The following is a 14,247-nucleotide window of genomic DNA, read 5'->3' on the forward strand; positions in this document are numbered from 1 at the left end:
TATGTTGATTTTCTAATTACGCCAAAAGCATTTCGTACGCAGCTTGTTAGAGGATTTGATATGCTAGTGTTTTAGTGTTCCATCATATTAAATAGTATACTTGTATTAAGGAATATATCAAAAACTTGTTTGCAAATGAATACATGTAAAATAAGGTACGTGTGTGCAATTTCGCAATTCAAAGCTTTGAACGATCATTGTAAGATCCTAAACATTGATATGGTAAATATAATGGTTGCATTAGGTAACTTGATAATTCTTGTATCTATGATTTAAAAAATCCTTAAACCCACAATCATTGCCTTTCAAACACTCAATGTTTGCAAGTGGCAAAATTGCCATAGTATAGGAAATGTTAGCAATTCAATAGATTATTGTGTACGAGTGAATTTAATCTCACTGCAAAATTATTGTGTACGTCATACAATATCTATAGCTACGTGCTATAAGACTGATAGAAGTAATTATTTCAACTCATTTCTTAGTTAATATAACTATATTTAGGGATGCGCACGAGACGAGACGAGATGAGACAGAATTTTCGTGACAAGATTCGAGTCGGGACATCACTTTTACAGTCCCGGATTCTATTCCCCCTGAGAGCACTCGGTCAAAAAGTGTAAAAAGTTTTTTTTTTCACGCCAACTCCTCTGAATTAGGCTTTCCTCGGTTTCCTCATTCACACCGGGCAAATACCGGGATGGTACCTAACTTATAGGTCCCAGGCCGCTTCCTTCCTTCCCTTTCCTCGGATAGTGTGCTAGCCGAGGGACGTCATCCCTCATACGGGCTAACAGGTCCATACATGCCGAAAGCATATACACCGAAATCCTAATCACTTTTATAGCACATTTTCGAGGTGAGACAGTCTCAAATCTCGACTGGTTCGCATCCCTAATTATATTAATAGTCATACTTTTCATGTTCCTATTCACTCCTTACAAAGATAAAAAATATATTGCCTAGATTATTGGAATGGCTTCTGAAAGTACTATATATATAACGAGGAAACATTAAATAGCTTCAGTCGATTGCAGAGTCCAGGAGAAACAGTATTAAAAGTCCAAAATTGTTGAAACAGAGAAAACTCAAGAGTTGAAAAGCCGTGAAAACCTATACTATTTTAACATTTCTTATGGAAATGTGTAGGAAGAACTTTCAATCGTCTTCTAAACACTGACTTAAGTACTGGTTCAAACTGTTCAAAAATCGTGTTATCTCCGTTGAAAAATCTTAAATAATTTTGTATAATACCCCCTGGACTCTTTAATTGTAGAAGAATAGCCTTCAAAAAATAAATAAATAAATAAGCACAATCAAAATTTCGCCATCCGTTTTTCTGCCGTGGCGAGAATGCTTACCACCAGCGGGTGAAAATACAGAAACTTATCGAAACATATGCCATAAGTGGAAAAAAAATTAACTCACAACATTAGATCAGCGTCACACCCTTCTCTTGTTCAAGTGCTTCAACGTAACTAGCATACATTGGCTTACCAAATGATGACTTTTGCATAATCGCTTATCAAACTTTCACAATAATGATGAATGAAACATTGTTGCAATATCTTCTTTTATTTTATATCTGTTGTTAACGTATAAAAATCAATTATTAAAAATAAAACTCGTAGGAAACCTTCAACTTTTTGGAACGACATACGCACAATGGAATGATATTTTCTGGAAATAAAATTCTCCATGTGAATATGCGTATATCTTAAATTGTATGAAAGAAGATCTAAATACTGTAACAATGATCCCGTCAAACAGTGGCGAAATTTATCATTGTCTGTTCAGAATTAGGATATATTCCCTCTTACAGCTATGTAATATCTATCAAATAAGCATATATATATTAGGTGCAGTCAAATGAAAATTAAATTTCCATGTACAAACTTTATTACTAGAGAGAGCTATATATAATGACCATTGCTGTTAAGGCACTTATCCCACCTTGACACGAGATTATGAATGCCCTGGAAGAACTCCTTAGATTGAGTGTGGTACCACTCTGTCACAGGTTGCTGCACTTCACCCGATCCATAGTGGTGTCCCGGAGGTGTTTCTTAAGTGGCCGAAAAACTTAGAATCTCATGGACTCAAGTCAGGACTATAAGCGGGGTGGTCTAGCACTTACTTCCGACGTCCACGACGCCAGAAAATCCTGTGTTTGTTTGGCAACATGAGGCCGGCCATTGTTGTGTAATAAAATGATGTCCTTTGTGTGGTTACCCCGGCGTTTATTCTTGATTGCTAGCCTCAGCCGACGGAAAATGTCGCTGTATTTGTTGATAGCGTTTATTGTTTCTCCTTTCGGAAGGAACTCCACTAGCAGAGGCCTCTGCTCGTCGAAGAACATAGTCACCGTGACCTTAGCAGCTAATGTTGTGGAACGGATTTTCTTTGGTTTAGGCAACTCTGCATGCTTCTACTGCATACTCTCACGTTTGGATTCCGGTTGAAAAAGTAGGCATATGGATTCATCTCCGGCATTGATATTTCCAAGAAAATCGTCTCCCTCGTTCTAATATTACTTCAAATGGTTCAGTGATATTCCCATTCTATTGTGTCACTGTTCTTCGGACAAAAACTTGGGGACCCATTGAGCACAAACCTTTCGGTAACCAAGTCTATTGCAGTAGGCACACTGCCATGGGATACCTGTATTTGAGCACTAATGCATCCAAGGAGACTCGTCTATCAGTTTGAATGCAATTCTTAATAGCAGCAACTGACTCATCAGGAATACGATTCGTCACCTGCGCAGGTTGTGCATCATCAGTCAGTACCTCCCTGCCACCACGATAACGCTGACACTACTTTCGCACTGTTTTGTCTGAAACACACTTCACACTATACACACACTCTACATTCTCCTGTGTATGTCCGCTAGATGGACACCTGCACCTTGAGCACAAAGAAAGCGTATCACATCCCGCTTCTCTTCCTTGGTAACGTTGGTTACTGGCACCTCCATTGGTGTCACACGGCGCCACGTGTTACGTTGGGGAGAGAAAGGAACATTGATAAGAACCAACCTCTGCTAACGTACCGTACCCGTGCGCAACAAATGTAACATTTATTATGGCCTACACGTATGTGGATGTAAACAGCAAACAGGACTAACATCTCCCTCAACACAGTGTCCGGGTATTTGCAATTAAACCTTTTCATTTGACTAAACCTTACATAAAATACTTTTCAAAACAAAATCTCCCACATCTTAGTATGTGGTGGAAACATCTTTCTGCATCTCTCAGACTGTTTTTACTACTTGCTTAAACTTTATTCCTAATGAAATTGTTTTGAATTTGATATTATCCTATAGTGATAGAAGGTCTACATACAACATCATGTACCGGTACGTGAATTTATTCAGGTACGCTGAGTTTGTAATTGTGTATATTCTATATGGTTAATACCATTTATACATCAAAATTGTAAGATAAGTGTAAATAAAAATAGAAATGGTTTGACTTCTGGAGTTTCACTGTGATAAAATGTAAGCTTGATAGTATGGACGTATAAAGGCCTACTGCATGACTGGATTTCCTGTACTTTTATTGTTCACAGTAGTGTACTAATAAGAACGATGGATTTGATATGCCCATAAAACACTGTAGTTTTGGAAGGAACATGATTACAAGCGGAAAAGACGATTTAAGAGTGAAATATGTCACTCGGCTCTACAGGTCTCGATACTTTGTCGGTGAAATTCGTAACAACTCAGTTTGCATAATTCGTAGAGTTCTTACAATGTTCGGGGTTTATTTGCAGAGGCACTTGGTTAGCGAAGTCCCCAAAGAAAGTAGAAAGGAGTATAGTTACATGATCTTACAGGCCAGTTCTGATCACAATTCTGTGGCATCGTGCATGAAACTCATAAGCCACACAGAAAATGGTCTAAGTGCATGGACATTTGTTTATTAAAGACTTCTAGACTATACTACCATCTCTGTCGCGCTTATATTTCTGCATATGCAGCATTAACGATTGAAGGGATAATGTGTTACAGGTCTAGAACTGCAGAGGTACTGTACCATTATATCCATGTTCAGTATTTTGTGGGTTATGGATTTCATGCACGGTGCCACAGAATTGTGAGAGTACCCGGTCTGAGAACTTTTTCACGTGGCAAAGCAATCGTCTCATGGGAGGTGTGGCAGGTGGTGCCATGCTGTTGAAATTATATGCGTGTATTTCCAACGAACAGTTCATTCGATTGGGAGGCCGGAGAGGAACTGGTACTATACGATGGTACCGTTCCCCATTAACTGTCACAGCATTCCCATTCTCGTCTCGAAATAATGTACGATCCTATCACTCCACCAGCCCAAAATCTCACCATATGGTTGGTTACGGGAAAAGTGTTACCAACCCAATCACAAGATACGTTGCATACAACAAACGTAGCATTCCAAAATCGGAACATTTACCTTATGTAATGATATACAAAAATGAGACATTTTTTCTTTGTGTAAGTTTTATATCAAACATATCAAACCCGTCGCTCTTATTGTGACACCTTTTACAATTCCTGGATAACAACTTTTATTATGCTTTTGAGATTTTGTCAATAAAAGCAGTGATATGTCATTATTTGTCAAATGTAATAGTACCACTAGAAAGATGTATGTTTAAGTGTGTTTTGTCTAACTTTCCTTTTGTACTGCGCAAATAAATACGAAAGATCACATTGGTACTATCGTTATTTTATTTTCAGTTTTCCTGGACTTAGAAATGGGACACGTTCCGGTGAAAACTTCGCAGAATATTCAATAACATCGGATGGAGACGACAGGTACTTGTGTTCATGGTGTGGTAAAACTTTTCGCAAAAAAAGTGGAATTAAAGATCACATTAGAATTCACACAAGAGAGAAACCCTTTCAGTGTCCAATTTGTGGGAAACGTTTCAATCAGAAGAGCAATTTACGTACTCACATAAACGTTCATTCAAGACAGAAGCCACATAACTGTTTCAAGTGTAACATCGGATTTAACCAAAAAATACACTTGAAAAGGCATATGATTAACTGTCATTGATACTGATTTCGTTCGGATTTACAGTCATTAAATCTCTCCAAGTGTATTTTCATATAGACTTGGGTTATTTAAACGAAACGTTCACATGCATTTCAATACGTGTGAACTGAATAGGGTTACAATTGTGAAGCATTCTTCGTAAAGAACTGTCCACGATTGATATCTAGATATTGCTCATATTATGATGAACGTCTATCACAAAGTATGATATTGGTTCCGTAGGAAACAGTCTTACCAGGCCTGAACTTTCTCGTCTGTGCGGAATTTCTTGTTCATAAAAGTTTGTTCAATGGACTGAAGAGAAAAATGTCGCATTGCAACAGACTTGCATGCAGAAGAGGCAAGAAACTCTGTCTTCGGAACTTACCGAAAATATCCGTTCTCTGGTTTAGACCTTACACTGTGACAAAAAGAAAAGCTTTATCATGTATGAGACGATAAATATTTGGGAGACGAGCAACTTCGTTGGAGAGAAAATGCTAAAGGATACGGTACATTCACCTGATATATGCTGATCCATTTTCTGACATTTACTAAAATCTAATCAGTTATTTCGCGCTATCACGTTTACAACTAGAGAGTGATAACACTGGTCAACAAAAGAAAAAATTCTCTATCTTAGTAACTCCAATAGGTGAGTCTAATAGTATTGACAGCGGTGATTTCATATCTGGTTTTAGTTTTTTTTTTTCTTTCACCCAGAGTTTTGATGAGACAGGGGAAAGAAATGTGTACTGCGGTTCATGTAACTTATGCATGGAAGAAGGTGCTTTTGCGATGAAAACTTGTTGAGAACTTACTTTAAAATCTTTAGATGTATGATTTTCGCCTGTATTTGGCGTTAGGAATATCCCTCTGCAAATCCCAGGTATAATAAGCTAAGATGAAGGAAGTCCATTCTCCCTGGTAACATTTCTCCATTTCCGCAATATCCTGATGAACCCTCTCACCGTGCTTGTCACTCACAGCTAAAAGGTTTGAGGGGGAAAAGTCTATGTGGAGTCCAAGAAGGGAATTTTAAGGCTCATGTTCCAACCCAATGTCTGACAGGCTGTTACGAGGTCGGACAGAACGTCGCTTAAATTGTCGGACCTATGATTCAACAAAAATCTCTGCGTATTGTTCTAAATGTCAGCCGTGCTTTTCTCTCGAGCTCATTAAGTTCGTCAATGAACAGTTTCCTGATCTGAGGGCCTACAAAAGTACCCTCTTTGATTTTAGCATCACTCATTCTGGGAAATTTAGTTCTCATATATTTAAACCCCTGACAGTTCTGTCCATGCTTTTGACGAACTTCTTAATCAGACCGAGTTTTATGTGTAGAAGGGGTAGGAAGATTTTTTTGCAGATCAACTAAAGGAAAATACATGACGTTCTTTTCCCCTGGAGTCAGTGATATTCTTTTCGGCCATACCTACTTAACATAGTGATTCTGCCTGTCCCGACTGTCTTGTTCACAAAGAAAGATTGCAATGCAACTTGATACACAAATTACCTCTAACCTGTAGTGTTTTTCAAGATACATCATATTTTAGTACCTGTAGCGGGGCAGCTCCATAGGTGCAAACTCTACCAATAGGGATTTTCTTTAACCAGTTTTCCCGCATTATCCTTAATTTTCCTTTTTGTGTCCATCATGCACATATGCACATGATACCCTTGGAAAGCTTGTTTCATTCTGAAGAGAATGACGTACGAACCATGGTACTCGGATGGATAGTCTTGCAGCAGCAGCTACTTTCTTATGAACCTGCAGCGGTTTTACAGATTAATTGTATTATATCCTGACTCTGATAAACTGTGGCTGATGGGTAAATTTCGAGTACGGATTCTGCTTCAGCAAGCAAAACTATATCAAAGTTAATTTCAGCTCTGACACAAAACGTTTGTTGACCACTGTAATCTATGACAAGTGAACAGGTATTAACCATTACGTAGCTATAGATATATATATTCTGTAGAAAGAATCTGGTGGTCTGACCATTTGGCAGCACTTCGCAATACACGATAGCCTTATCGAATAGCAGAGCGTAACCTTGCGCTGATGGAATGGTGGGTTTGCGTGTTTGGTGTCGGTTTCGTGCAGTAGTAACGAATGATAACTGCACCATGAAATATCGTAAAGAGCTCACCGTCTTCTTTCACGTTAGTACTCTGTCTAGGAACGAATTCTTTCTCTGACAAGACAAAACAAAGAAACATTAATATATTTGTATTGTTTTCTCAGCCATAGTTAACTCTTATCTAATGCGTCGTCCCTCTTTGTACCGTTTTTCCTTGATAGTGGATGTGTTGGTAAATGATTTCTCCACAGTACAATGCTGTTCCCAATGCCTCGAAGTTTGGCCATCGATAGTGTCTTTAATGTCTTGGTGTCTATCGTACTTCCTAGAGGAATTACCACTGTTTTAAAATTTATTAAACCACTGTTATATATTGCGGTCATATAGCACATCGTTATCGAATGCCTGGTATATTTTCATTCTTTTCTGTAACATTAGTTGACAGTTTAAACTCGTAAAGCATACAGCCCCGCATAACGCTTGGGGGTTCCCCTCTTGGACTTAGTCTCACTGGTGTCCCGTTTGACTGTAACGAAAACATCTACAAGGGGAAACACTCATTAATACCCTATAGTTCCTTTTCTTCCACTTGGAAACGAAGGGTGTAGGGGACGCGCGCAGGTGCTACCAAGTAGAAATCCGAAAGAACGTTTTGAGGTACCTAGCATTTAAGTTGTAAATAAGTTTATATACATGTAGACAGAAACTGCCGTTCCCTCAGTTTTCAATAATTTGTAAGGCCAATCTAGATAATTTATTACACACTGAACACACGTTTATCTCTAAATATATGATGTTGCAAGAAAGCAATTGGAAGAGATGAGTGAAGCCAATATGTTTTACTGACGAGAGTAAAGACTCTATTAGTGGGTATTGCTAATGTGGCAGCGACCAGACAATCTTCACCTTTCAGTGTATACGGAAGCTAACAGAGAACCATAATGCTTGGCAATATGATGTGTGGAACCGTATCTACAATGGCTTCCGTCCTTTGTTCGTACAGAGAACATTAATTGGTGCAACTTGCACCCAAGAAGGTAATCCAAGTCGTTCTGTCGCTGTTTCTGTACTTCAGGAAACGTTCTTTTTTCAACAGGACAGTGTCTGCCACATTTTGTCAATGCCCCTAAGACCTGTATTACCTTTCCTCACCAAATTTATCCATCATTTTGCATATGTGAACCGGTGTTCGAAAACGTGTTCTAGTTTCCAACAATAGTGAGAACTTACAATAAATCGTACAGCCAGGCGAAAGAAGCATTTGACGCTATTTTTCAAGATGACAGTCCCCATGTCTGAATCTTTCTCTAAGCGGGATTAGGTTTGCACTGAGGCTGAGAAAGGGTGTAGAGGATAATTGTATCGATCATTTGTTCTAGCTGTTTTGCTTTCGGGCTCAAAATGATGGCACCACGTTTAGTTTTCTGTGACGATACAGGACAGAAACGCATACTCTTCCTCGTGGTCCCACTGCAGATGCATCAGACATAAAGCAATTCTGTCAATCTTTTCTCCCTCCGTTAGTTGATGCGGAACCGACTTCGCGCAATTTTTTTTTGGAACTGCAGGTGTTCGTTGATAATGGTATGCACGGAACCATGCCTAATTTCGACTTGAACACGAATTTCTTTCTCTGTGATTCTTTGGAACGTTAGAAGAATTGGAAGAGGAACGGTTCGGAATATTACCTATGTAACATTCTTCCTCTAGAGGATGCAGCTGTTATCTGCTCCTACTTTTCATTAGTTTCACTCCTTTGGTTATACATTAATCTAACATTATTTTACATTTTTTTACACTCGTTATGTGCTAACTTTAAAATTACCTACAATACAAACTTCTTTCTTTAAACAGCAGTATTAGACCATTACGGAACATCCAAAGAGTATTCATTTTCTCATTGTTTCCATTTTGGATATTCCTTGTGCTTTTTCATATGAGTCCCTTGTTCCATAGGACCACAAATTATATTTGTCAAGGATAGGAGTTACGATAAGCATATATCTACTGTATTTTAATTTCGTTTCTGTCCCTCATAATTTGCAATAAACTCGATGGTACATTTCGGAATTTTTACCTCCTCGTAAGCTGTATGTTCCCAATGTGCGTTATAGACCTACGATTGATTTATATGAGTTTTCGCAGCGAGAAAATGTTATGTTTGCAGCGGCATTAATTATTTTAGCGTTTTGGTTTTCAGTCAACAGAGAGTTGACACATGATTTGTCTCCCATTTAGAGAAAATTGGCTGAAGGAGGATTGTGAACAGCTAACTCCTCCCTTCTATTATTTTATTAATCCTCACAAACTAAAAATAAATAAATAAAAAAAATATATATCGCAACTGTATAAACAGCCTTTTGAGAGATTCTCGTTAGAAAACGTAAGAGGAACACAAACAGAATTGCTCAACGTGGTGTTTCCTACGCTGCGACACATTATGAGCAGCAGAACATTCTACGTTAGTTTGACGTAGTAAAATCAAAGTTTTTATCAAATATGTTAATTTGTGCCTTGTGTATAATAGACCAAGGGTTATCCAGTTGATGTAACCAGCCAACTAAACTTGGTTTTTGTGGTAAATAAGTTCTCGTCTGTTAAACACGTACATAATTAATTATAGTTTTGTGCTAGTCATTAGATAGTTGAGAAGGTCGTTTTAGCCAAGTGTTAAAGTGGAGATTTGACACGATAACAATCGTACCATAAAACATTGTTTACCTAGCTTACATATGTATTAAAAATATTATTGTAGTAAAAGAAGCATACGAAAAAAATAGAAAACATATTTTGGTTGTAAGAAACTTTCAGTTCTACAAAGGTAATCTTCGGTCAAAAGCGAATAGTTCATTTTATTGTAAATATCCACTATTTAATACACAAAAGGAGTAGAATTTGGATAATACATTAATAAGACTCAGTCAGAAATGGTTGTTGTCAAATCTAAGTGTACATGTTTGTAAGTAAGTTCTTTTTATGTATGATGATAAGGTTTATCAAAATGTACATTGTGAATATGAAATTAAATCTGTACGTGCAGCAATCACAGTGTATTTTATAGACATGTGTAGATGACATAGAAAATAAAGTTTTTTGTCTATTTGAACATTTCAGTTTTATTTTGTTCAAAGCATTCAAATTTCGTTTTTTTTTCTAAAAAAAACCATTACAGTCAGATTTAAATACTTTCTAAACATGCTATAAACAATTGATAGCATGTTTAGAAGGTAAATCTCTGACCCACGTGTCTTCTCTACAAGAGAAACTGAATCCAAGAAATGTATCTTCGTAGGAAAATGCACTTCAAAAGTTTTGGTCATCATATAATTTATTAAAATTTTATTCATTCGCTTTCATTAATCATTTGTCTCCTTTAGCCTAATGGACAGGGCCAGCTTTCCCATATGTACAGTCCGCAGCAAAAAAAAACCTACAAAATGAGCATGTAAGTTTATTGTTAAACTACGCCTAACAGTGCAGGGAATGAACATAATGTCTAAGTGGCACGAATCACGCGAAGAGAAATCTCGGCGTCATCCCCTGCACACTTATTTTGGAGCAAAGGTCTTCGGACAATAAACTTACATGCTCATGTTGTAGGATTTTTGCTGCAGACTGTTACAACACATGCATTTGCACGGGGCAGAAAGTTTGAGGAGTGGCAAAATCTGTGATAACTATATTATCTAAAATAAATATTTCTTGTTGGAAACTGACAATGACGTTGGTAGTTAAATTTACTAAGCTCACCTGTTTGAATACTACATTCGTAAATCATGGTTAGGTCGCATTAGTTTAAGGTTACATAGATAGTGCTCAAGCAAATGGTCAAATTTCAGCATCAATTGCTTTATTGTTGTCAAGTACAAGAACTCAATTCTCGAACAGTATCGAACACCTGTTCCAATTAGTTTATTCTCACTGTTTTGATATGGAAACTAGTCTTATCTTTGTCATAAACAAGTTCCGTATCGTTAAAGGGAGAATCAAGATTTTTTAAAAATAATAACAGATATGAAAGGAAAATCAAGAAATGAAGATAACAGCTAGTTCCACTGGAATCACAAACTGATATATTAAGATTGAAGCTCGATATTTAATTCCATAAAAAGGATTACCATCTTCCTTCTGTAGATGTGTTCGCTTTACCTTTAACTAACGTAATAAATTATTATTTAAAGAAAAACACACACAACGAGATTGTATTAGCAGTGTTTAAACCTCTGAGTGCCAGTCCTCTTTCCTTTTCCCTTTGTTTATGATGCAGTAGGGATTTGAACTGGAGTCCTCTAAGCTGATTGTCCAAGAAATGCCGGTGGGGCCACTCGGTCGAAAAAGTGTATAACGCTTTTCCACGCCAGCCAGCCTGAATGAGGTTTTCCTGGGTTTTCCTCATTCACACCAGGCAAATGTCGGGGTGGTACCTAACTTATAGGTCCCAGGCCGCTTCCTTCCTTCCCTTTCCCCGGATAGTGTGTTCGCCGAGGGGATGTCATCCCTCAAACGTGACGGGCTAAATGGCCATAGATGCTGAAAGCCCAGAAATCTAAATGCTAAATCCTGTCCAAGGAATGGAACAGGTGATAATCGGACGGTGCAGTGTCCGGGAAGTATAGCGGATGGAATAATGTTTCCCATTTAAGGCGTAGAATGGTGTCCCGGGTCATCCTAGCCACGTAAGGTTTAGTGTTGTCCCTTTGCGATTCAGAAGTGCTGGCTCCAGAATTTTCAGTTTTTCTTGAACACTGCTCAACTGCTGAAAGTATACAGATGTATTCATGCTCTGACCAGCTAGTAGCAGTTCCTGATGCACGATGCCGCGAGCAATCCATCAAATATAGGAAACCTTCTTCTGCTGCAGTGCTGGTTTCGGCTGTTTTGTGACCGGCTGAAGGGATGCTAACCAATGATGATGGCACCGTGGAGCTTCGTACAGAACCCACTTCTCATCACATGTCAACACCTTTCCAGAAATGGCTCCTTCCTCAGACGAGACAGCAAAGAAACACAGGTGTCTGCTTACGTTGCTTTCTGGCACGAAGTCAAATAATGAGGGATAAATCGACCCAACTTGTAGTGCTTCTCAAGTTGATGGAGGTGCTGTCGAATGGTTTCTTCACTCTCACTGAATTGTAGTCCCAGTTTCTCACATGTCTGGCCACTGTTCGCCTCAATTGCTGCCTAAAGATCTTCATTTTGTACATGTGTTGTTCTTCCGGCGCGTAGTCGTCTTCAAGTATTTCGTCACCGCCCTTAACGTTAACCACCGCTGCACTGTCCGCGTAGTCACGACACCCTCACCAAAGGCCTGGCATATCTTCCGCCTCGCTGCAGCGTCGTTTGACCCCAGTTTGAACTCGTGCAACATACACACCATTATGACGCCCTTATTACGCTGAAGTTGATGTACTCGTGGAGGTACCATGTTCACTCTGTCCTTACGCAACTTCACGGTGTAACTGAATTGCCACAAGTAGGTAATTTGTTGGATATACCTACACCAAGAACTGACCTTCGCGTTGTCTCCATTCGCATTCAGTTCACGGTGTGAGGGCCAACTGAACACAGACCTCCACGAAAACGACAGAACTGTTTTGGTTACCTTTAAATTGCGCTGAACAAAAACAATAACAACACGAAACACTTGTATCAACATGGGTAATTCAGCACTTAGACAAATACTAGGAAATACATGGAAACACTTCACATTTCGTTAACAAGCCATTTAAATCCTTGTGAAATATATGCATGAATAGCAGTTTTATATTTTAGAAGATCACTATATGAGCTTTTCTCACACCACTAAGTACAGGGTACGTTCACAAAGTTTCAAGACTGAGTGTTACCTGAGTAGGGCCACGCACAGACCCGTTCCACTGACAGGTTGCGGTAGTTGGGGATGTCAGCTAACCGTCTAGACGAGCGTCAGTTGTCTCCGAAACGCGGGAGTGAGTAGATGTCTAGTGGCGTGAGTGCGTGTCGGTGACCCCGTCGAAACCTAAGTGAGTGAAAAATGCAGCGGCATTTGGAACAGTGTTATGTCGTGAAATTCTGTGCGAAACTGAACAAAACAGTTCCAGACTTTTCATATGATTCAAGAGGCCTACAAAGAGTTGAGTTGATTGAGTTTAACGTCCCGTTCAGCAGCGAGGCTATATGAGACGTGGACCTACTGATTAACGTGGAATCCGAACCACATGAGCTCACGCCGGGAATCGAACCCGGGCCTCCCACGCCAAAGGCGCGTACGCTAACCACTTAGCCACAGATGAGCTCCAAAGACCTACAAAGAAGATGCCATGTCACCTGCAATGGTTCTCATGTGGCACAAGAGGTTCAAAGAGGGCCACGAGAACGTTGAAGACGAGCACTGCTCTGGGAGACCTGAAACAAGCCGAACTGAAGAAAATCTGATAAAAAAGTGCATGAATTCTTAAACACTGATTGTCGTCTTAGTGTTAGATTAATTGCCGATGAACTTGGATTAGGTCCGACTACGGTGTTCAAGTGACAGAAGATTTGAAGATGAGAAAAGAGTGTGCCAAACTTGTTCCCAAAGTTCTGACGGATGAACGGAAGGCCTGGCTGTTTGCGAAGAAATGCTTGAACGTTTTCAAGACGATCCTCATTTCTGAACACAATTCCAGCGGTCCAGGCGACATCGACGATGTCTCTTCACAACCTTGCGCGCGAAGACTTTCAGGGAACCTATGAACAATGGAAAACACGCGTGTTGATGCCTAAGGGCCATATTTCGAGGACTTTTAGTTCGCTGTACAAAAATGTGTAATACATTTGTTATTCTGAGACCAGTCTTGAAACTTTGTGAACGCACCCTATAATACACACTGGAGTTAACTCTGTGAGGGATAGTAATAGAAGTCCCACAAAGATGGTTCCAAGATGCTGCTGCATTAATCCAGTAAAATCTTCAAAATAGCATTCTTCCCGGGTAAATTCTTAAGGTTGCAAAACATCAAAGTATGGTTGATTTACAATATAAAAATCGAAACTACTTATTGGAACCGATTCTTATATATGCGCACTAGGTCAGAGGAACAGGGGATTAGGTCAGTAGGGCTAGCCGCTAACAGTCCTTGGGCGACTATGTTATAACGTATGCCCACTCGTACAAATGT

The 14,247-nt window shown here is 39.1% G+C and overlaps 1 protein-coding gene across 9 annotated transcripts in view; it reads left to right on the plus strand.

Moving 5' to 3' along the window:
- Positions 1 to 14,247, plus strand: part of LOC145680197 (uncharacterized) — a 161,061-nt gene that overhangs the window by 89,080 nt on the left and 57,734 nt on the right. For 4 of the 9 annotated variants that reach the window (XM_081750454.1, XM_081750453.1, XM_081750456.1 and 1 more), the window contains one exon: positions 4,724 to 4,801. The exons of the other annotated variants lie outside the window; for them this stretch is intronic. In XM_081750454.1, the coding sequence (XP_081606580.1) occupies positions 4,724 to 4,801 (78 nt within the window). The remainder of the gene's footprint in view (positions 1 to 4,723; positions 4,802 to 14,247) is intronic. 9 annotated transcript variants of the gene reach the window in all.

The sequence above is a fragment of the Thermobia domestica genome, chromosome 3 (genome assembly GCF_964235325.1).
Source record: "Thermobia domestica chromosome 3, izTheDome1.hap1.1, whole genome shotgun sequence".
Taxonomy (NCBI): domain Eukaryota; kingdom Metazoa; phylum Arthropoda; class Insecta; order Zygentoma; family Lepismatidae; genus Thermobia; species Thermobia domestica.